General features: G+C 35.9%; 1 protein-coding gene across 4 annotated transcripts in view; it reads right to left on the bottom strand.

Annotated features, from left to right (window-relative positions):
- The window catches only part of ZC3H7A (zinc finger CCCH-type containing 7A), a 29,824-nt gene that overhangs the window by 3,523 nt on the left and 2,546 nt on the right, over window positions 1-23,755 (bottom strand). Inside the window, exons 2-21 of one of the 4 annotated variants that reach the window (XR_003990902.1) lie at window positions 19,657-19,760; window positions 18,446-18,485; window positions 17,402-17,599; window positions 16,686-16,844; window positions 14,943-15,023; window positions 14,822-14,863; window positions 13,999-14,029; window positions 13,226-13,500; window positions 11,216-11,423; window positions 10,175-10,239; window positions 9,250-9,442; window positions 7,410-7,571; window positions 6,576-6,772; window positions 6,247-6,344; window positions 5,141-5,322; window positions 3,106-3,182; window positions 2,437-2,570; window positions 1,970-2,075; window positions 1,349-1,457; window positions 306-455 (exon numbers count right to left, since the gene is read on the bottom strand). Coding sequence is in view for 2 of the 4 variants with exons in the window: in XM_030482365.1 (XP_030338225.1) it covers window positions 306-439; window positions 1,349-1,457; window positions 1,970-2,075; window positions 2,437-2,570; window positions 3,106-3,182; window positions 5,141-5,322; window positions 6,247-6,344; window positions 6,576-6,772; window positions 7,410-7,571; window positions 9,250-9,442; window positions 10,175-10,239; window positions 11,216-11,423; window positions 13,226-13,500; window positions 13,999-14,029; window positions 14,822-14,863; window positions 14,943-15,023; window positions 16,686-16,844; window positions 17,402-17,599; window positions 18,446-18,485; window positions 19,657-19,724 (2,559 nt within the window). In the remaining 2 variants the exon portion in view is untranslated. The remainder of the gene's footprint in view (window positions 1-305; window positions 456-1,348; window positions 1,458-1,969; window positions 2,076-2,436; window positions 2,571-3,105; window positions 3,183-5,140; window positions 5,323-6,246; window positions 6,345-6,575; window positions 6,773-7,409; window positions 7,572-9,249; window positions 9,443-10,174; window positions 10,240-11,215; window positions 11,424-13,225; window positions 13,501-13,998; window positions 14,030-14,821; window positions 14,864-14,942; window positions 15,024-16,685; window positions 16,845-17,401; window positions 17,600-18,445; window positions 18,486-19,656; window positions 19,761-23,755) is intronic. The other 3 variants (XM_030482365.1, XR_003990903.1, XM_030482366.1) reach the window with 3 other exon arrangements.

The following is a 23,755-nucleotide window of genomic DNA, read 5'->3' as shown; positions in this document are numbered from 1 at the left end:
ATACTGTAAGCACAGAACTGCTCCTAATACATTTTGAATGTTTGCTTTATGTTGGTCTGTAAGTTGTTGTTAACCTAACAGATGTAGTTCTTTAAACAATCACCTGAAGTTTATGATCTCCACTGGCTGTAGAGGATTCAGAAGTGCTTTACAGTGTCAGTTAAAAGTCTGCAATTAGAGTAACTACCTATGATCTAAGGAAGCACCAAGAAAATAAGGGCAACAACACACGTTACTGACTGGGGGGGATGTGACACAACAAAAACTCCACGTTTGAATTTAGAATTATACTTATGATTACTTACTGTAACTTCAGCATAGTCAGTCGGCATGTGAATTTGCTTCCCATTCTCTTTGTTTGCCTGAGCAGCTGTATCATCTCCCTTTTCTGGTTTTTGACTTTTTAGCCATATGTCATACAACTGCTCCAAGTCTTGAACTAATGAGAGCAGAAGCTAAAATAAGTAATTAGCAATTGAGGCAAGAGTTTGTGAATACTAGATAAATGACTGAGTTTGCAAGCATAATTCAGTCCCCACCTGTTGTAAGAATCAAAAAGGAAGGACACAATGTAGACAGTTACACAGTGCAGAGGTAAGAGCTTAGAGAAATACCAGTCTCTGGCTACTTACCAAGACCCATTGCTGCCTATCTAAGGGAAAGTAAGATGTTGCACACTTCTGAACAGGCACCCAAAGTACGGGTAACAACTGTGCTACTGAATAACAACTGTGCTGCTGTGTAGCAATACCTAAATTTTAAAGTACTAATATAAAGTGTACTACAGCTTTTGGTAAATTCAGTCTGCTCTTTTGCAGACCATGGTAATATAATTTATGTCATTTATTACTTCCAAGTTTTTGCTTTATCTCCCCAGTAACATTCTAATGGGTTACAAGTCAACAACTGAAAGTGAGTAGTAATTTACAGTGAATGCACTGAGGAGGGGAAATTCTTCTGCTAATAGCTTGCCCCCACGTTATCAGCAGAATCCTAGTTTGTGCACACGGCAACACCAAACAATATTGCTGCATGGATCAATATACTATTTCTAAGACATCTAAAAAAAATTATACAAACTATTGTTAAAAACCACAAAAGCAACAAATATATAATGTAATATATATATATATATATATATATATAAAATTTTTATTTAATACTGGTTTTGAATACCCAGTCTGGCTCTATTCAAATTTAAAAAAAAAAAAAAAAAAAAAAAAAAAGGCAGCTGCAAGGCTTATTACAAAAGACAGTGAAAGAAAGTGGATTAAAAAGTAATTGAGGAACAAGAATGAAAAGCAGAACAATTAGATTTACAAGGTTTCAGATTTACTCTTCCACTTACTGCTGTTCTCCTTCATATAGGTCCACATCTCTCTCTCCTCAGGACTGTGAGCAAATGAGCAGTTTCCATCATACTGACATTTCTTGCCCGAAGCAATATGATTGCACAACTGTAACATGAATTAAAAAATATATCCTTACGAATATAAAATAAAACAGATGACAGTAAAAAATGGGGGGGGGGGGGGAAGTTCAGTCTTGGCTAGTGTTTTCCCTCCCAATCAGCCATTTACATCATGAAAAATAAAATCATATTTATTTTATAAAAACCTCATACATTGTAGTCAGAAAAAGCAAACTGCTGGAAGCAACCACTGTGACTGCTTTTTGCCTCCTACCAGATTACCAGTCTATAGATATGTTTAAACTATTTCTGAAATATTTACTGGAAATAGTTAAGAACTTATAACTTCCACTGAGAAGGGACTTCAGTAATAACAGTGAGATCAGTGCTTTTCTAAGGCTGAAACTCTGTATAAACACTATAAACATGTTCCCACCAACTATAAACTAATTCCCAGCCAATGGGAATTTCTGCAGAGCTGATGAAACCAGCCCAACAACTAGTATTTTCCAGTTAGCCTATTTTCTAAACTAAAATGTTAGTTTTAGATTAACATACATCAAATTGCAGAGGCACTTGTTTCTTTGCCGGAAGAGGACGAATGGTCATCCACTTTTTACGTTCATTAGACATTACTAGCACCACACGGCGATCTTTGGTCCATCTAAAAACCAGAAAATACTATTAAAAAATACATAAATGTGTACACAGAAGCAGAACTACAAAAGCCCAGTAAGGTTCTTTATAAAGCTTTTTTCTTAATTTAACTGAATTCTACTGAAACTTTACCATAACTGCATAAGTGATAATTAAAAAACCCAACACAAAAAATCCCCAACCACCACCCCAATGAGCCACCAGTGTTTCTCACTGGCAATTATTAACATACTACAATGAGATGACAGTGTTCTGCTTCAATATGTTTTTTAAATTCCTCGTATGACTCCTTCCCAAGCAGTAACAAGGTCTCCCAATGGAGGATTAAACTGGCTGATGTAGTATTTTCACTATGTTGTCTTACTTACGGGTGTCTTGCCTTTGCACTACAGTACTTTTTGTTTCTGTCTGGCTCATTAACTTGACCATTTCTCCAGCACTGACCACAAACAAATTTCATTTTCAAATTAAGTGATCCATATTTCATTTGGTTCCCAAGGATCTTAAGCCAAAAAAATAACAACAACAATGAAAGGTATTTTGTATCTGCAAAGAAATCCATACATAATTATGAATTACCCCCTACGATAAAAGTTTACAACACATGTCCGGAAGCAGATGTTACACTGTAATAGTTCAGCTTGTAATTTCAAACTAGACATTTCTTAACACATGCCTTTTTATTTAACTTATTTCTGATTTCACAACCCAGAAGTTGTGATAATATATACAAACTAAACACATAAAAGTCCTACATTTTGAAAAGATAATTTATTGCCCTATGGCAGCTGACTTTAAAGTTATATTTAGGTTTTATGTTCTGCCTATGATGGAATAAACAAAGCAAAAAAGAATTGCACAGAAGCAAAGCAGGCATTCTACTGTAAATGGAGTGAGCCAAAGAAAGCCTACTAAGAGATTATTTGAAGAGAGCATTAAAAAGTAATATCTAAGGTAAGCTACATTATACGCAGTCATACAAAAAGAACAATCACTAAAGTCACTGTAGAATTAGTTTAATGGAAAACCAAAAATACCTGTGATCCATGTGCACTAGCTTCCATGTTCTGCCAGTACTTCTTTGATTCTTGAACAATAGCATCATGTGAAATACCTGTAAAGGAAGGGGAAAAGTTCTTGAGCGCTTATGACTGTTGTAGCATTGCAGACATGCTCAAACTGGAATACTTCTGAAGCCCCAAAGCTTTTATCTATTTTTCTTTCTATATATTGTATACATATACAAACACTCACGCGTGGGTGCAGATATACATTTACATCATACACACACATATGGGCCTTCAAAACAGAAATATTTATATGTCATCACACTGAAAAGCAAACATAAAAGTTTTTTTAAATTACAAATTGCTCAAATAAGTTCAGGTGCATCTTTCTTTATTTAAACATAATGTACTAAACCTGTAATGTCACTCAGAAAAACTACCCAAAAGGCAAGCTGACGGACACTGGATCGGCCCTGCCTTATCTACAAAGATTGTAAACAAGCCCCGTTAATTAGGTTTTGCTTCAGAAGAAACCCACAAAACATTCTTATAAATACTTTGGCTAAGGTTCCTATAGCAGCTATACAGTGTTCACACATACTGTAATTCCACACAAATACAGACTGTCATCTGTGTTTCAATTTGAGGGTTGGTAAAACGATTCTTTCCTGAGGCAGCATTCCCTTATTTCCTGCACCTTACATTCAGAACAGGAACCTCATTCAAAGAGCAGAGACTGAGCTTTAAGTAACTTTGGCAAAGCATGAGGGCAGCATGAACACATCATAAAATACAAAATATGCCTTCTGTGGCAAATCAAGTTTCTTGGAGACCCCAACCCTTACTTCCAAATAGAGATTACAGTGTTAAGTATTTGCTATCCTTGACTTTGTAGGGCAGCTGGTAAGAAAATAACTGTTTTACTTTGACACAGAAACTTCTAAGGGCTCTTCCAAGGAGGGACAGAACAGGAAATCAGCAAAGAAACAGTCATCTCTTGTCTCTATTTGACTTTCTTGCTCCAAAGTTTTCAGGTCAGCATGACATTTCATGTCAGTATAGCTATACAAGAATCTAGATAGAAAGCTGAAGCAACAAGGAACCTCTTCTTCAAAGAAGGGACAGGTGAGGATAAATCTCAGACATAAAGGGGCAAAAATGCCAGAAAGACTGTAACACATTGGGATTGCCACGTTTCCCTTTTTCCTTCATGCACCACAATGATCCAATACGATTACTTAATATCTAAAGTACTGCTGTCATACAGAGCAAGGTAGAAAGAATGAGCAACTATTATGCGGTAAAAATCACTTCCTACTAACAGTTCAATTGCTTAGAACTCATGACCAAGTAATGGACTGTGAGAGACATATTGTTCAAAAGCTGTCAGCTAGAAGCAAGTAGTAAACTTTGTTATCCTCAAAGAAGGATTTTTTATCCAACAAAACTTGTTTTGTTATCCAACCAAAACAAGTGAGATCAACAAAAAGCAGCCTAAATGTCCTGTGTAAGCAAGAACAGAAAAACAATTCGCATACACTAATGATAGACAGAGGAGCAAACTGGAAAGATTTGTCTTCTGGCTCACTATGTAAGAATATCAGAATGGCACCAAGCTAAAAGAAAGGTTTAACTGTGAAAAAAATTTGATCTTTTACTGGGAGATGGAGGGAAACAATGGCATAAATAAAATATTTCAAGGTGGAAAAAAACTTGATCAAGATCTTCCAAACTTTGAAGGTTTAAAAATAAAAACAAATCTAGTTTGAGTTAGATTTAAATCTGCTCAAGACTCCTAGTTGTACTTCAGGAAAAAATAATGTGATAATAATGAGCAGTTTTGTCATTTTTTATTCTCAAAAACTTGCTAATTTTGAATAGCTAGTAGCCTACTCAATATTCTTTATCGTATTTACATTACTGTTTATTGAATACGCTGTATGCAAGATTCCAGCAAATTCTAAGTGAATGCACTGGTCCCAGACTGCTGATTTCAGAAGGGGGTTGAGACAAGGAAGAAGTGGCATTTCAGTGAAGAGTAAAGCGAGCATTTTACCAAACATACCTGTTTCCTTTTGCATTATCCAGACTTTAAGCTCTACCAGGCTGTGAGCATAAAAGCATTTATCCTCTCGTAAGCAGCCATAATGCACCTCATGTCTGCACAGGTCAAGCTGACATCGAACTTGAAAAGGACGGATTTTGGAATATTTCACCATAGTTTCACGCAGACTGTGGACAAGGCACCTGTTTTGGAAACAGTTTCCAGAAGGAAGTAGCATCTAATTATCATTTATTTCTAGGCTGAGTAAACCAACATCACAAAACAGTACTCTTGTGAAATCTAGAAGTCTCTCTTCTGCAAAGCATTACTGAATTCAATCCAACTGGATCACTGGTTTCCAAGAGGGAAAGCGTATCATGTCCACCTTCAAGTGCATATCCTGAGCTAATTACAAATGCAAGTAACTATTGTTTTGTAGAGCACCATTAAAGAAAGAGTTGATGCATCACAGTAGCAGCCTAGCTCTTACAGCTGTAGTGTTTCCTCAGTATAGGGAAGTGGAAGACAAATAAAGGATTAAAAATGCTCCCACTTATGTTTCTATCATATAAAAATGTAAGTCTATTAATTCTCCAAATAACACCATTGCCACTATGAAGTCTTTGTTAACTTTCAAAGAATAATTATAAACATTTCTCTCACTACTTTTTATCAACTGAATTTATAAGGACTACAGTCTATTTCAGACACTGTAATTAAGGCAAACCTGTTCTTAACCAGCTGAGTTAAAACTACAGCAATATAAGCAAAACAGACTGAACAAAGAGCAAACTTACGAATTCCTATATTAATTTACCAGCACACATCTGTTAACATCAATGCAGCTCACTAGATAGAAAAGCTGACACCAGAACAAGTAAGATTCAAACATGAGGGTGGATACCACCATTTTTGAATGCCCTGATAAAGAAATAGTTCACTTTCAATTTAGTTACATGAGACAATCCTTGTTCAGTAAGTTTGTCTTAGCAATACCGCCAAATCATAACAGTTAACAAGGAAGAGAAGTTAATCAACAGGTAAGAAATTAAAGTCAGCATTAAAAAGAATGCCCCAAAACCTTTGCTTTTAATTTGAAATGTAAATAGATGGGATTTCAGACATACTTGTTATCTTCAAAGTCATGCATAGCAGGGTGAGAACAAGAAGATGAGTTATCCTTGTTCCTTTTGCTTATTATTCTCGGTTTGTGATCAAAACATTTCTGAAATACAAAAACCAGGTCATTATAAAGTATGTATTTTATACATTTTAAAATATACCTTACCTTAAAGATTTTAAAGACTTCAACTACTCTCTAATCTAAAACTAGCCAGATTACTGAACATGTATTTCAAAATTTACAAAATAGTCATGCATGAACCAAAGCATTTCTTTCCAAGTAATTTTCTTATCTATTATCATTTTTATTGTGTCATTAGAAATAAAGCAGCACCTCACAAAGAAACATAAATAATCCATGATGTTCTTGAAGAAGTCGGGACACAGTCAAGTTGATCTTTCCATTTCCCCCAAAAAGAGCCTCTCGACTGAAGGCTCCTTTGCGCTCCAGCGTCCACACATCGATCTCCTCTTGGCAATACGCAAACGTGCAATGACCTGGATATCTGCATTCCTCTTCAGCAGCAACATCTAGAATGGTAACATTGAATATGACATTGCTTTTACACAACTTTTATTGGAAATTCATCTTAAAACACCCACTATCTGAATTTCAAATGTTTTTAATAAAGAAGCTACATCTGTTGTAAAAGGGTCACGGAAGTCCTGCTGACAGAAGAAAAACCTTATTCTGAGTGACTTGACGAAAATGTGAGGGAAATCAGAAAGGCTGAAGCACACCTCCATCAACTATCCTTCTCTGGTCTAGGCAACAATGCTGAGAACTCAGAATACCTTTTTCTGAAACATAGCTGTTAATTCATCCAGGAGTCACCTTGCTTATATCATAAGTAGAGGCTCATGCTGCAGAAGTCTAACAAGAATGCTCTTTTTTGTTGGTTTTTTTTAATAATAATAGCCCAGCACTAGGAAGCAAAGTTATTCATGAAGAACAGTATGGAAATACAGTGCATGTTCTCTAAATAATCCCATTAATGGTCAAAATACGGCTCCCATTACAGCCTCGGAAAATATAAACAACCCAGTGAACTTCCTTCTCCACCTCCCACGACCAAGTATAAGAACTCACTCTGTACTTCACTGTAGAAAAGCTAAACCATATTACTTTGAGTGCAGACATTACCATTTTACTATCTGTAACACGTACCTTTACATATATAATATGGTCCCACATACTGTGTCTTTGTTGGTCTGGGACGTATTTTTTTCCATGATTTATCTTCAGAGTTTTTTATTCTGCCAATTAGAATATCTTTCTTACATTTATGTTCTAAACTGGGATGGTAAGTGTAATCCAATAATTTAGGACCTGAAACAATCACAGAAAATTGCTTATATTTGCATATATTACAACATACTTTTAATATTTCCATACACAGACCGGCACATAAGCCCAAAAGCAAAATACACAAATACACTGAATAGAGTTCCTACTTGCACCAGCAACTCTGAAGAACCAAAAGTCAGTAACAGCCATGTTGAGCAGAATAGAAAAAGACTGAATACTTACAAAAGGACCAGTCTCGGCAAGGAAAAAAACAGCAGTTATTTAGGGAGGGATGATGTGTTACAACTTTAAGATTACTTTGGGACACCAACAAATTGTTGCTTTTTTCCAAATTCCAAAGTACACATTTCCATGACACCAATTTAAAACTTAAGTTGCTTATTTATAAGTTGTCAATGCAGATGAATTCCAAGGATCAGTAAATGGCTCTCTTAACCTTCAGCTTTTATTGTATTAGAATAGTTACTATGTTTAGAGACAAAACACGCTAGGTAATGAGTATGCACGTGCCAAAAATATAAATGCCAATACCAGAATTTTGTGATTTTGGAAACCGAAACACATCTAGCTTTAAATTCTGTCTTTAGAATGATACTACAGTGAAGATTACATTACCTCCAAAATGAAGAAATAAGGGAGAGAGTCTTAAGACAAGCAATGCTCAGTGAATTCTGCTATTTAAAGGACTGCAAAACCAAGAATGTGACTGTTCCCCTAGACAAGAAGCTGATGAAGAGTACAATTTCAAAAGTAGGTAGTAAAAGCAGGAGACACTTAATGGCTTTGATAGAGATGCAATGAAACAGAAGACATAGATGCTTTGATGCAAAAAGTGAAGCTAGGAACATGCTATATGCTTCCACCAGTATTTCATAGCTCCTGCTTTTAGCAGAACATACGGGGTTTTCAGATATCACTTTATGGACTTTTCTTACAAAAAAACAAAAAAACCAATAGGAAAGTTCTTAAAACTACAACAGTCATCCCCTAAATGTCTTGATACAATTCTTTACAGTATATCAGTATCAATGACACCTATAACGTGAAGCAAGATGCTTGCTTTTAAGATTAGTCTTAATAAAAGCTATTGTCTCTAGCATATGGCTCTATTTAACAGCAACAGCTCAGGCCTAAAAAGATTAGTTCTATTAAAGCCCAATATTGGTTAAGATCCTTTGAGTCAATACAGTGGAGTTAATTATTACTAAGGTTTGGAAGCCTCAGGATTATGATTTAGAATTAGTTTGAAAGAACAATAAAACAGATGGGATGTGAAGGTTACCAGGTACTTTGAACTGCGGTTCAATTCCCCATGGCCAATCAGAGAGAGTATTGCAAGTTTTTTTTAGTCTTGAGTAAAGGTGTCATTCTTCACAGTACCCTGGGGGCTGGGAGGAAAGCGAATACAGAGCGTGAACGACCTTACATACAGGTGGGGGAAAGCGTGTGGTGATTTGTGGTGGGTTTAGGAATCAAGAATCTATCAGGACAAGAAATAAAGACAAGAAGAAAGAAGATAAAACAGTTGTTGAAACATTTTACCAGTTCCTTAACCATAAGATTGTACTACATCTGCAAAGAACAAGTCAGGATTAACACTACTTAGAAGCCAACATTTTAACTTATGAACACTGAAATTCTAAATGTATGCTTTTCTATTTTTTAAAAATCAACCCAATTGAGTCCAGAAGCCCCTTACCTTTTTTGACAAAACATAACTGGCAGGCCTGTCTTAGCTCATGTGTGCCTTCTAGTGGGTTTCTTCCCGCAAGTGCTGAAGATACAGGTATATTAGCAGTTGCACTGCTAAAAACATTTGAAAAGTCATTTCTAGTTTGGCCTGTAATTCCCATGTAATTTTCAGACCCAAACAAACTACTAGGGCCATTTATCTGTTGGAAGAAAGCATATTTTACTTGATCCATATAATTTATCTACAACTATAATTTAACCTAGTGAATATGAAAGACTACACACACAAAAAAAAAAAATCAAAATACAAATTTAACCACAGGTCTAAGAAGGGGACACAGAGGTTTTACAAAAGCCATATACCCAGCACAGACTAAGCATATAACAAGATCCAACCAGGTACAGGGAGAAGAACAGGCTAATTATTACTCCATTCTGGCTCACAAGGATGCAATCCTTCAAGCACCCTTCCCCACATAATCAATGGCCAGCAGCGTGATTGAAAATATACAGCATGACTAGAATACGGAGACCAGACGGATTCTCAGACACAAGGCAATCTCTGCTCTGCTCCTGTACTAGGACAGTTCTCCAGGATTCCTAGTATTTGGCACTTGGATCATAAGAGATTTCCTCTCTCTTAGGTTGGTTATTTTACACTTCCACAGTATTTTACAAGTTCCTCAGAATGGAAAAGCGGCTATGACAGTAGTCGAGGTTTGCATTTATAGAACAAGCTTTGTAGATTTTCTCCTGTGTTCAATTACTGTTGCTGTGAGCTACTGTACAACTGTTTTCCAGCCAGAATCACATTTTAATGGTACAAGTGCCATTTTTTTAAAAAATAGAAACTTCTACTCTGAAAACTAAGATCTTAGTTTAAGCCTTCAAGGTGTTAACATTTGAACTAATGTGAAAGAAAAACCACTTACAAACAATGGGGAATTATTGCTGCTAAGTGTTGGTGTTCCATCTCTAGAAGCTGAACTTGAGAGGTCTAAAGGAATACAAAGAAGTTTTACTTATTTCAGTTCCCAAAATATCCTACGCAAAAAATTATTTATCATTCCTGAGAAGTAAAAGTATCAAAGGTTTGGTTTTTTGACAAACACCAAAGGGGCTTCTTTGTTTGCTATGACTATGCTTTCTATTCTGTAAAAGCCCCTTGTAAACATCTGGGCTGAAAACTTACTAGTTAATCATCTTCAATATAACCATCTGATAAACATCAACAGTAGCTTCACAGGCATAAGCTGAAGCAACATGAAGCTGTTTGTGCAGTACAAGAAGGATCACTAGATAAGCAATACCTGCCTATCAAAAATTAGATGAAAGAGGGGTAAGAGGATTGTTCCATTTTTAGTTTTATTTTGTGAATTTGGCTTTGTTCTACAGAGACCATGCTCCTGTGAGACTAGTAACTAGAGACAAAACATCATTTCATCGTTTCTAGTTCACTGACTGTTTGTATCTTGTTATTTCACATACCTGATTTCACTACATAGTAACAGTCCCCAGAGTTTGAATTCAAACATGTATGACTGGTATCTTTTCAGAGCACACACAGTTTTATTAGCCTTTTAGAATTCTTGTTTATTGCTAAATCATGAGAAATGGTTTAAGCTGTAAAAACACCTTTGTTTAAAGGAAAAAAAAAGTTTGAAAGTACATGGTTCCTCCTTCCTACTTATTCACCAGAAACAAGTAACTTGCACAATAAATGCAGTAAAAACTGAACAGAGGGAGCTTGGAACATACTTATGCAGGCCCCAAGTAAACAAAAGCTTTATTTATAAATTCTTGTGTACAACCAATGCTGATTATCAATACTCTCAAAAATTGTGAGCACAGATCAAATGTTATTTAAATGTTAAATAATACTGAATAGTTGTGAAAACTCATAAAAGCAGCAGCCAGTTGGCTCATGCACAACTATCATCATAAAAGGTTAAATATTGAGACTCATTTCTTACCTCTTTTTGGGTCACTGATTGAAAAGGTGCTTAATGGTGAGCAAAAATTTTCCAGTGAAGAAGCCAAAGGCTGTGAAAAGATTTCTGAAAGGGAAGGTGAAGGAACAAATCCTGCACTAACTGGTAGCGTCCCTAACAAGGAGGCAGAGAAAGGTACAGTAGGAGCCATGCTCCCTGTGGGAATCGGTCCTCTGACTCCTGCAGTTTGCTGGAAAAAAGGGAATTTAAAGAAAAATGTTCACACAGGAAAAAAACCCTCTCAAGAACACAATCTGCAATAGTATTTTATAAACCTACTGAAAAGCAACAATAAAAGGCACACTACAGTACTGTAGTACTGAACAGAGCTACAGTGCACTTCTGTACAGCTGTTCTGTACAGCACAGTACAGAACTACGGTGATCAAACTCTAAACCTGTCCTAATGCAAGGAATTACCCGCAAATCAACCTCTTCAGTGGTTCAGTTAGCTGAAGTTTATTAATTTATTAACAGTTTTGGATTTATTCATGAATCAGAACAGAGCTAAATTTCCAAATTATGTCAAAAATATAAAACAAGAGGGAAGAGTAGGAAGAGTCAGGAATTAACATGAGTTTTTTTCTAAATAAAGAGAATTCCAATTGCAGTACAGTAAAGAGTTAGCTTTGAAATAAATCCTCAGAAACAATAAAATGATACCATATTCTGCAAAGGGCAGATCACCTTCTCCCACCCACCTCTGAAAAATAATCTATCCTTCTGTGCATCTCTGCTAAGGACATATCAAGTGGGGGAGTTTTCTTTCCCTCTCTCTGTCATCCCAAGAGGCTCCCTCCTTGTCTGGAGGTTGAACAAATACATATGCACAGAGTCTGGCCAACATGAAATTCCCTATGTTGCCCAAGTTGTCAGCCTACAACTCACTCAAGATTCTACACTACACGGGACTGCAGTCAATCTTGGAAGATTGTATTTCCTCCTTGTTTTCAAACTTCCTAGGCTCTCTTAAAAGTAATTACTTGCTACATTTCCAAAATACTTTCTACAAAACAAAGTGCATAAAACAGAAATTTAGAAGTCCAAGCATTTTTTAAGATTTCCAACTGCATCCACATCTGAATGAGGAAATCACAACTAAATGAAGAATTAAATATGCCACAGCCTCATTTAACATTACAATACTAATACTAAGGGCTCAAAATGACCAACAGGGCCACAGCAGACAGTCAGTAACCTTGCTAATAAGTTCACACATCTCTGCTCATCAATCAGAGCTCTCATTTTGACTAATAGTTGAGGAACTCTGTATGCTTCACAGTCTGTTCTAGCTTTGGAATGATGGTGTAATTAAGAACAACTCTTCATGTGCCTAAATTAATAATCTCTTCTAAAAAGTATTAAAAATTAGACTCATGATGGTGTAACTATTTCTGGTTATCCAGGAGGTAGATCTGGACAAAGCTCTGATTGCAGAGATACTAGTGAATGCATTACAAGACCATGGCACAAGTACTACTTTCCTGCAAGCCTAATAGCATATGTTTAACTACAGTTTCTACTCCTACAGGGTCAGCACTCCAACATACTCTCAGCTTCTGAGAGGGTTTATTTGCATCAAAAATACCCTGACAGAAGAAAACAAAAACACCTCCCAAAAAACCCAACATACTAGCCTGGACTGCAAATGTCTATGTCACTCTTTCCTGTAAGTAGTATCCCTCCCACTGTGGTAGTACTGGTAATAGCGTAGCAGTAGTTCTGAAGTAGTATCCCTCCCTCAGCAACCTCACTCAGGTTTTCCATCACACAAAAGCAATGTAATTGTCCCTGGAGCTCTGCTGGGCCCTGGTACCTCTACAGCCACAATTGCAAGACTCTGCACCTGAGAAAATCAACCTGACTGTGCACACATAGAGCTCAATGTAACCAGGAAAGGTAACTCACATTTCACTGCTAGCCCACTTGATAAAAATACAAGAACCTACTCACAAGGACAATCTTTTGAAAATGAAAACAAACAAAGCCTTACCATTACACTTTCATCTGGATCAGGCACAGAATCAAGTAATTCATCAAGTTCTTCCCCAATAATTATATCTCCATCTCCACAATCTAAACATGCTTCTGGCATAGAGAAAGAAACATTCCCTCCATTTGCCAACACTGCAGATGGCAAAGAAACCTTTTCCACTTGAAGAGGCATAATAGAAGATAAAGATGGTACAGGTACTGATGACACTTTAGACACTTCAAAATTTGTTGAAGAAGCAGCAGAAACCATCTCTTGCTTCTGGTCAGATAAATCTGAAACAGGTAAGATGGGAATGACTGGAACTTTTGTTCAAAGATGTAAAAATACCTCGCATAATTTTTACCCTGAGGGGTGAGGGAGTGGAGAAACATGAAGAATGTTTAAGCAAAGCCACATTAAATACTTTCAGTTTCCATTAACTTCCAGTTCACATGTACCTGTATCTCAAGTGTTTATATATTACTCAAACTAAAAAAGACAGGAAAAGTTACAGACCTGATACTCCACTAAATCTCTACCATATTCTCCCCTCCCTATTTTTCCAAGTTAGAGAGAACTGTATGAGACAAATGCTATAGGAGCAGTTACAATCATATCAAGTTGAGGAGACTGAAAGGAAATTTGCTCAGTCACTTAAATATGTAGTTTTAGAGAAAAACGTATCAGAGTTTTTACCACAGATCTTTTCAAATGACAAGATGAATTTTCTTAACAAATACAACATATATGCATGGCGTACCTAGCTTCCTAGGTTGTAACACAAGACTCACCTAACTCAATATCTTCTACAGAAGAAGAATTCTGTAAGTGAGAAAAAAAATACCTCTCAGCACTTTACACAAGAGCCATTAAAAATCTTCAAATAAATATTCACAGATTAAGAATGTAAATCCTCACACTTAGATTTTATAAAATCTTAAATTTGTGAAGTCCAATGGAATTTAGAGATTTTTTTAGACAAAGCATCCACTTGCAGACTGAAATCCACTCACAGGGTCACTAAAAATCTGCAACCAACCACTTCAAGGAATGAAAAAAGTCTAAACAGGGCCTTAAATGAGCTGTTCCTACATTTCCTCATTCATTTACAGCTAAATTGTCTACACTCCCGTGAAAAAAGTCTGTAAGATGAGCTCCTCTTCATTACTGCTGCTCAGACACACTACAAATAGCAAGATAAATGCAAGTTCACCTGCTAATAAAGGTCGTATTTGGACAAATGCATAAATCAAAAGGGATTTTATCGCAGCACCCTTCACTTTGATAACTGTCAACAAAGTGAAATAAATAAATAAATCAACACATTAACTATGCCCTTGCCTCAAGGCTTTAAAAGTAAATATATTCATTGCACTGCATTTAATGTTTTAGCTAACATTTATTCTACAAAGATAACTTGAATCTTATGTCCTAGTCTGCCTTAAATATACAGCAAAACTGAACACAAAGATCAACAGAACCCTAAAGCCCAAAATAACAGCATCTTACATAAAATGTCAGTTGCACCATTCTCACTTCATCATCGTGAAATTATGAAACAATTATTCCCTGTACTCTAAAGTCAGCTTGCACTTTGAGCATGTAAAACCTTACCTGAGTTGATACGTCGCTAGAAACTGAATTGGAGGAGGGTGGCTGCAATGAGAAGATGCCTTCATTAAATACAAAGTGGTTATTAAGACAGGGAAACCTCAATGTTAAAATAAAATCTTACCTTTGCTCTTACATATGCTTTCCTTATTTTTAACCCTAGTTTTTGAGCTAGTTCCTGGGTAAGCTTAATCACACTTTCATCCTAAAAGACATAAATAAAGTTTCATAATTTACATGTATTGTCATCTAGTCAAGACATCTGTTTACATCTCAGTCTGTATTCTGCAATATTCCTATGTGCAGAATGTCTCTTAATGCAGCTTTATTGTTTCACAAACATATGGGACTGCAAGCTAATGCTGAAAAATACAACTACCCTCAAGCAAAACTTCCAAAATATTTGGAATTAAAGGGGGGGGGGGGGGGCCAGAAAATGGACAGTATCCTTCTCTTTCATTTAACTGAATTTAAAATAATGTAAAGATTTTTCCAAAACCAGAGAAGTGGGGTTTTTTGTGGGTGGGTATTTTTCGTTTGGTCATTTGGGGAGGGTGTTTGTTCTTTGAGGGGATGAGGGGTGGGGTGGGGTTTGTTTTTACACAAATTGAGAGCTACATTTCTGATTACCATAATGTCAGCTACTACATAACACTATTGAATATTTAATGGCAACTCCGTATGTTGGCAGTAATTGCATCATACAATTAGAAAAGTTGAGTTAAAAGCCTGGTCATATTTCACTCTGTCCTATAGTTATAATAATTACCCATTTAAATGATTTTAAGATTTAGCTTTCAGAATGCGTCCTACAGCTAGAAAAAGCTATTTCTAAAGCTATTTATAAAACTTATATTAAGGCACATAAATCTGAAGTGAAAACATTCAGATCTAGAGGTGCAAAGTGAAAATCCAAAGTCCAATGTTACACATGCAGATAAACCACTTATGCCTTTGGAAACACAACTGAAACCCTCTCTAAATCAAGAGATAAACCTATGCTCAACAGTTTGTCTAGCTGTAATTTTGATATAATATTCTGTCCTGTGACCAGTCTATTTTGAGCAAAGCATGTAAAGTTTTCATCAGCATTTTAGTTCAAATTTGAAATGCATTTCTGAAATGAAATCTCTGTATCATCCTTACTCACTGCATTTTAGTTTGCATTATGAAGGTCTCAGAGAGTCAAATTAGATTAATTTTGGATGAAACTAAATTGAAAGTGCTGTAGTAGTATACTTAAAAAAAAAAAAACCAAAACAAAACACATAAACCAAAACCAAAACACACACCAAAAGAAACACAAACAAAACCACCACAACCAACCATGGGATCCTCAGGACCAGCATTTAAATTTACAGATCCTCTCCTACTATACCACATGCTGCTTGCTAACATAGATATAGCCTAAGAGTAGAGGTGCATAGCAAGTGATTGAGATGAAGACAATGCACAGGCAAGAATGTTACTAGATGCTTGGAAACCTAAAATACAGTTTTCAAAGGAATCAATATTGTACATTATAATTATGAGTGGTTGTTCTCTTTATGTTGTAAGTATACCTCTGACTGTGGAGACTTTGAAATTATTAATTCAGTGGTTCCAGTGTTTATTGCAAAAGTTTATGGCACTTGACCCCCACTGCAAAGTGACTATTTCTTTCGCTTAAAGTTAACACAACAAACTGAGCTTGGGGATGATAACCTCTGCTGCCAGTCTTCACTTCCATTACAAAAAATAATTCTTAGAAGAATAAAAAATACCGTATTAAAAAAACAAAAGCAAAAAACCTTCAATGGTCTTGATATAAGTATTTGTTTTCTATATTAAATATTTAAAAACAATCATCAATATATAATTTACCTACCTGTGGCACAGCAAGAGAACATTTTGCTACAGCATCATAAGCCTTCTTGTACCTTCCCAGTTCATTCAAAGCTTTTGCTTTCCTATAGAGAGCTCTGAAATTGTTTTCATTCAATCTTAATGCTATTTCACAGTCTTCTAGAACTTTTTCATGCAATCCCTATGAGGAGGAAAAGAAAAAAAAAAAAAAGGAAAAAAGGCATTAATCAGACATTTATCATCAAAACACTGAATTGAAACTATTACATAAACATACTGAAACACTGTAAAATATGCAGCAAGGCCACTCACACTGCAAGTATGAGTTTTGCTAAGTCAGCTTATGCAATTAAAAATGAGCAGGGATGTCATTCATGTAAAATCCAGTGACATTTATGAAGACAATTTAGATCTTTCACAAGAGCCATCTTATTCCACAGAGAAAGCAGCAGGCTTGAGTGCAATCAGCAGTATAAATGCATAAAAATACTGGTCCATCAACTTCCAAGCCTAGTATGACTCTTTTATATTAATATTCCAGTATTAGTAACCAAAAATATCTCAAGGATTATACTCGTAAAAGGAAGATATTAATAAGTATGGCAAAATGATGATTTGAAACATGCCAGTTCTCAACCAAACACCAACAGCTTTTCACTCACTAGGAAACTTTCTATGTCCTCATACTCTGTTAGCACGCTGTTCTAGAGAAATCATACAGTTTAAACAGAAGCTTACCATATTTGAAAAACATGCTATCCTGTTCACGTGCAGCTTCTCTAAAATATCATCAGAAACATGGATTTCTTCAGAATTAGCATAATCAGCTATGTTTATAGCTTCTGTATAGTGACTCAGTGATCCCCTCCAATCACCTTCTCGATATACATCATTCCCCTCATTAAAAAGATTTCTGACAAGCTCTCGTATAAATAACTGGAACAAAGAAAAGAAACACCCATCAGCAGCAGCTTTATTGTTTATCTTCCATGTTTCCAAACACATTTTTAAATAGAAAATTTATACTTGTGTCTTCAGGGAATCAAAATGAAATGCCAAACTTTTGTCTATATTAGTATTTTTCTTCTGACGTTTGTCCACGACAATCTCTAATACTCAACACCCCAATACAAGTAAATAAAAGAGCAGCTGAACTACTGATAAAAGAATTACTTTGTATAAGTAACTTAAAAAAAGACATATATGTTCCATAGATTCTTTTAAGTAAGTAGCAGCCATAGCAACTGGCAAACCACTAGTATATAAAGGTTGCAAATTAAATGTTTTTTTAATGTAAAATGTGAAAGATTGGATTTTTATCTAATATGTTCTCAAATCCAATGAAACCACCTACCATTGAATAAAAATGCTAAAAAGATTAGTCCTGAAAATACAAGTAAAAAATTATGCAAAATAACAACATGTACAGAAACAAAGCATGCTTTGAAGATTTATGTGACTGAGGTCCTCTTATCTCATTTTTGCTCTGCTACCCTAAATTTTACTCAGAATAGCATATTGTTTTATCCAATGAATGCCCCAAATTCATCTCTAACACCAACAGAGAAATAGTTAATCTGAACTGCTACAGGAGTGAATTATGGGCATCAAATATCTGAACACCTGTATCACAAAGTAAGTAGTCCTCCTGTTCCAATATTGAGACACTGCAAATTACCATTCATACTATATCATTACTTAAATGATTAAAACCAAGAACAAATAAAATAAGATAGGCCCACATCAAAAACTCCTCTGGAAATGCAAAAGTAATTTCATTACCTCATATTGTTCTTGCGTCCCTGGATAGGGCAAAGTAGATCTAGAAAAAAGAAATTCCAGCATTTGTTATACATATTGCTTAAAAGACGATCACATTGGAGAATACTGCTTCTTACTAAAAGCCATCTCACTTGCTGCAACAGGCAAATCTCTCAACGCTGTCTACTGCCTGCCCTGAACAAGGGGGGAGTGCTGTAGATTAATTTTGATTAAACAACTGTGTTTTCTTATTACTGATGACTCATTTTCCTTTAAAGTTACATAGCCAGCCTTAACTCTGCTGTTCAAAATTTGTTAAGGTTTTGAATGCTTTAAAACCTCAATTTAAAAACAATTTCCTTTCTCCCCTCCACTGTAGAGAAACAGATTATACATGAGGAGAACTGCAGTCTTCTTGTAAGTATTTTCAAGTGACAGACTACCTGTCAAAAGAACACATCAATTTTAATTAAGCCATACCAATGATACTACAGGAATTCTTAGAGTTCTTTTGTATGACAGAAAACAGATTTTCTCTAGCACAGAACAAAGGTATTTACTTCTAACTTGTCAGGAAGAAAAACAGGAACCCTTTCCCTTACCATATCTGAGAATCTGTTTCAAAATGATTTTTAAAAGGGCAGTTTTCTTTTCCTTGGGGTTTTTTGTTGTTTTGGATTTTTTTTTTTTTTTAAAGAATGCCTTATGTGAGCAGTGAATTAGTGTGAAATTTTGCAATGATTTTAAGCTGTCCTGGATCATTTTGAGAAGAATCTGGCATAGGCACAAATGAAAATTAACTACTAAGATAATTTTTCACTAGGTTAACTTTTAGCTCCGGAGTGTTGAAACATTTAGGTAGTTGTGATAAACTCATCCCTTTCAGTAGCAACCTAGTCTTATGTGTAGCTGTCCAGAAGTATAAGGTGGATTTTCAGGCCATCAACATTTTCCACCCACCAGAAAAATTCAGTGCTGGTATCTCTCAAAGGCAGAAAAGGAATACCCTCCCACTTTCAATCTGCTCTGTTTTGGAACAACGAGGGGTTCTGTCTTTTCTCCAAGACTGCTCCCCATTTCTATATTAGTGTTAGCAAATATTCAGAAGGGAAACACAGGTCCTCCTCTTTCTCCTTCCTCCACTGGTGATATATTAAAAGGACTTTCCCAGAGCTATCCACCTCATGTATATACATGTATAAGCATACAAGAATAAAACCACAAAATCATACTCTATAAACTGGAGTCCCTTCTTAATGTCCTGTTGTCTAGTGCTTCTCTCTTCCGACACATTGGACATGTTATCCTGAACATCCACTTTTCGGATATGCAACTCCTCAAAAAGGAAGAAAGATAAATGGTATTAATATACAGCAGTTTGCATTTGGACCAGAAAGACCCAACCTCACATCAGCACTAAGTCCATCATGCAAAGATGATACTGTACCACAGCTTCAGAGAACACACTCTGAAGAAACTTCAGACAAACACTGAACTTCCCACAGCAACATAGGTAGAAGCCCCAGGTCAGAACCAACACCTCCTCTGTCAGCGCCCAGTTACACAACACTTCTACAGAAAACATGTCTTCCAATTTCTACTTTATCTTTAGGTTTCCACTTATTTACTTTCGATGATGCAGAGTCATGTTAGCGAAACTAAACCACATTACAAGCGCAGATTGCATGGATTACTGCTAAACCAAGCTAAGGTTCCACATTGTCCCCCTTTTAACAGCCTTGTACTTCTTTTATTTGTTTGCTGAAGTAGAAATAAACTCAAGAACCTGGTATGTTTATTAATAAAATCCAAAAAAAACTACCATTAGGTCTAATTCTAGAGTCTCTCATCACCACCCAACCACTAAGGTGTAACTAGAAGCAAAATATTACTGCTTTAATAATGTCTACCAATTGACCAAGGTGAAAACCTTGGAAACTACCAGCAGCAGACTACCTACTTCATTTGAAAAACTGATCAGCTTGACATTTCAATCCAATTTAAGTAGTCTGAATCAGTGATTTATTTTTTTTTTCTTTCCTTCATGTCTTTCACTTACTGGACTTACAAATATTCAAGTTAAACAGACTAAACCATCTGTATAACCTTCAAGATAATGCTATTAAGTCTGCACAGCTGCATATGCAGCTTCACAGCTGCATAGTTGTGACTAACTGCAATGTAAGAACACAACTTCTTTTTACAACAAAGATCAGTCCGACAAAGTTTTATTCTGAAAACACTGAAATTTAGAAAAAGGCTTTTAGCTTGAGGAAATATGTATTTTTTCTGAAGAAAATTACTTTTTGTAGGAATTTGTAGTTGGGTTTTTTTTTTTTTAAAAGGACTGTGTGCAGTACATTCCTGTTAGTCTAAAAATAGCCAGTATTTTGTGCCAGGTTACAATTTCACTTCAATGGTGGAAGAATGAAAACAAAGTAAACCAAAAACCAAAATAACCCCCAGCAAACTCAACAAAATCCCAACTGAGAACAGAAACTGGTTGGAGAAGATACCCTGCTTTCTCCGAATGATCTGGAATAATGAAACAATCTGATGAGCTTTCAGATCTAATATTTGTAAACCTTTCCAAAACATCTTAACCATATGCAGCCTACACCTTTTCAAGTGACAAAGAGTTAGTCCTATTGTAGCACATTCCTGAAATGGGCATTAGAAACTGAGTAATTTTCTTCAGGTCACTAAGCAAATTAATGGAAGTACTCCAAGGTCCCCATTTCACCTCACTTCTCACCGAGACATCTAGTATCAACAAGTTTTGAAAAAGTAAAAATAAATTAAGCCTGTAGATAAATATCATGGGCAGCTACAATAGTTTACTGACAGGAATTGTTCAGATACAGCTTGTTTAGGTGTATAAATAGCACTCAGTAATGTATTCTCCAAGAGGAAATAACTATGAACACCTTTTGTAACTGTTTTTCAGTTTCACAAGTTAGTAATACATACTGTGCTTTTGGCATATATATGAAAGACTTATAAGATAAATGTTTTAATGTGTAACAATAGCATATCTATGAAAAAATCTAAATATAAATGGCAAATTGATTTGGTATCTGAGTATTTTTTATTTACATGTTCATGATTCACATTTTAAGAATTCAAAGAGTAAGAAATTTTCACACTAACCAAAGACAGCAGCAATATCAGCATATGCTTTCCCATTACAATAAGCAAGCTATGTAAAACATGCTTTAGTCCCCTGAATTAACAACTGACAAAGTAATACCTTGCCAACACAAGAGCCTTCCATACATCAGGATCTGGGCAAGTGTTAAGATAAGGTTTACTAATTTTAAGCAAGTCCAATACTCCAACCAATAACTTGCAAACAGATGAATAACATCCAACACAGTAACAACTATATTTATCACCTCTAGTATAAATATTAAAGAATAAATGATATATTGAAACTTGAGGATTTGCAGATCCAATTTCTCCATAACAATGAAGTTAATGGAAACATTACAAACTGGCATCGCAGATAAAAGAATAGCTAGCAAGTGATGAACATGTGAGTGGTGTAATTTATTACTCAAAGCCGTTTTCTATTTTTTTCTTACTTACTCATTTGCACCCATAAAATGTTCAGGCAAAAATTATCTTTCCTTAACATACTCTGACAGTCACATTGCCCCAACATTTGATGATTTTTTCAGAGCTAATTTTTTCAGATAGCACCTCTAACAGCATCTCTCCCATCCAAATTATCCTTAGATCCTCTTGAGCAACCAGGAACACATTCAACTCAGTTATATACAAGGCAAACGATCACATCTTCATTTTTAATGCCATCCACTTTCAAAGTGTAAAAAGACCCACCTATTTAGCAACAGCTTTTCTCCTCCATCTGCAGGGACAGAATTTAAAACAAATATACATATGTACATATATTAAAAAAGTTAAAATGTTGCTATGCTGCTTGTAACTATTACTAGAAGAGCAAAACCTATACTGTTGTTTTACCCTGTGCAATTCACTGAAAGAGGGAATGGGAAGGAAAGGGAAAGGAAATAGTATGGGATATGAAAAAATAAGAAAGCAGATTAATGTGTCAGTAATTAAGGTCATGGGCAGAACTGACTGTTGCACTCCCGAAGCATTCGAGGTAAGTTTTAACGGATATGCACAACATGTAGCATATGCCTGGCACCATCTTTCGGGCACAAGGGCTTTGAATACAACAACTGCTAGACCATCTTGCAAAGCAGAACTGATCTTTGGAATACAAGTCAATAAATTCATACAGAATGCAGAGAACTGAGTTTTTCTGTAGAAGGAATACAGGCCTTGCTTATTCTGAAAAGGAAGGTCACACTCCTTAAAACTTTGGCCTAGTCTTTCTATTTCTAAATTGCAAATCCAGGCAGCAAGTATCACAGTTTGCCAGGCACATAAGTTCCCCCAGCTGAAAACTCAGTCCCAAAGGACGGGGAACTTGACAGGACTGATCCTTTCTCCTGCTGCACACAGTTGTGCAGACAGCTTATGCAGAGATGAACAGAGAATAGAGAAAAATTCATTAACATTATTTGGGGGACGAGAACTACTACCACTGGGAATTACTGAGCTTCATCTGACCAAGTAATTCTGTTATTGTTCATTATTGACATCAATGGTTTCAGCTATTATAAATACTTCAAATAAGCATTCTTTACACCTTCAGGCCTAAATACTGCAAACAATTGGATGTCAGTGGTCCTCGCTGCACTTCCTTCTCCACAGAACCAAAACTTAAAAACTAAGTGCAGTGTGTAGACACGTTCTTTTAAGATACAGAGGCATATCCCTTTGCCATACATCACTGAGTTCACTATTAATACAATTACTGGGTTACAGGAATCTCAAATTAGATCTTGGACAGTACAAAGCACACTGAAAATGCTACCATGATTGCTGCTGATAGATCTCTGCCAGCCTCAGCGGTTCAGCTGAATTATGACCCTTGGCTGGTGCGAGTCTAGTGAAAATAACTGTGAGCACAGAGATCCCTTTTGTATTCTAGCATTAGCCTTCTCCCCCTCTTCATGACAGAGGCAGGAGAGAAGGCAACAAGCTCAAAATATTATATCAATTCTGACAAAAATTAACTCATCATCTACAGCATCACATGTCAAAACTTTGATCAGCAATCAGAAGTTGTGAAACCAGAAGTCTGTCTATAAAATGAAAACACAAACAGTTCACCAATGTTTCCACATGGCAAAACTGTACCCCAGAAAGAGACGTTACACCTTGGGTGCTAGAATAACAGGAATACTGCAAAGAGAACAGGGAAGACTGAAACAGAGCAGGAGGAGTGAATATAAA

Source organism: Strigops habroptila, chromosome 4, assembly GCF_004027225.2.
Source record: "Strigops habroptila isolate Jane chromosome 4, bStrHab1.2.pri, whole genome shotgun sequence".
Lineage (NCBI taxonomy): Eukaryota > Metazoa > Chordata > Aves > Psittaciformes > Psittacidae > Strigops > Strigops habroptila.
The sequence above is the reverse complement of the archived record's forward strand: the minus strand, read 5'-3'. Positions and strand labels throughout refer to the sequence as shown.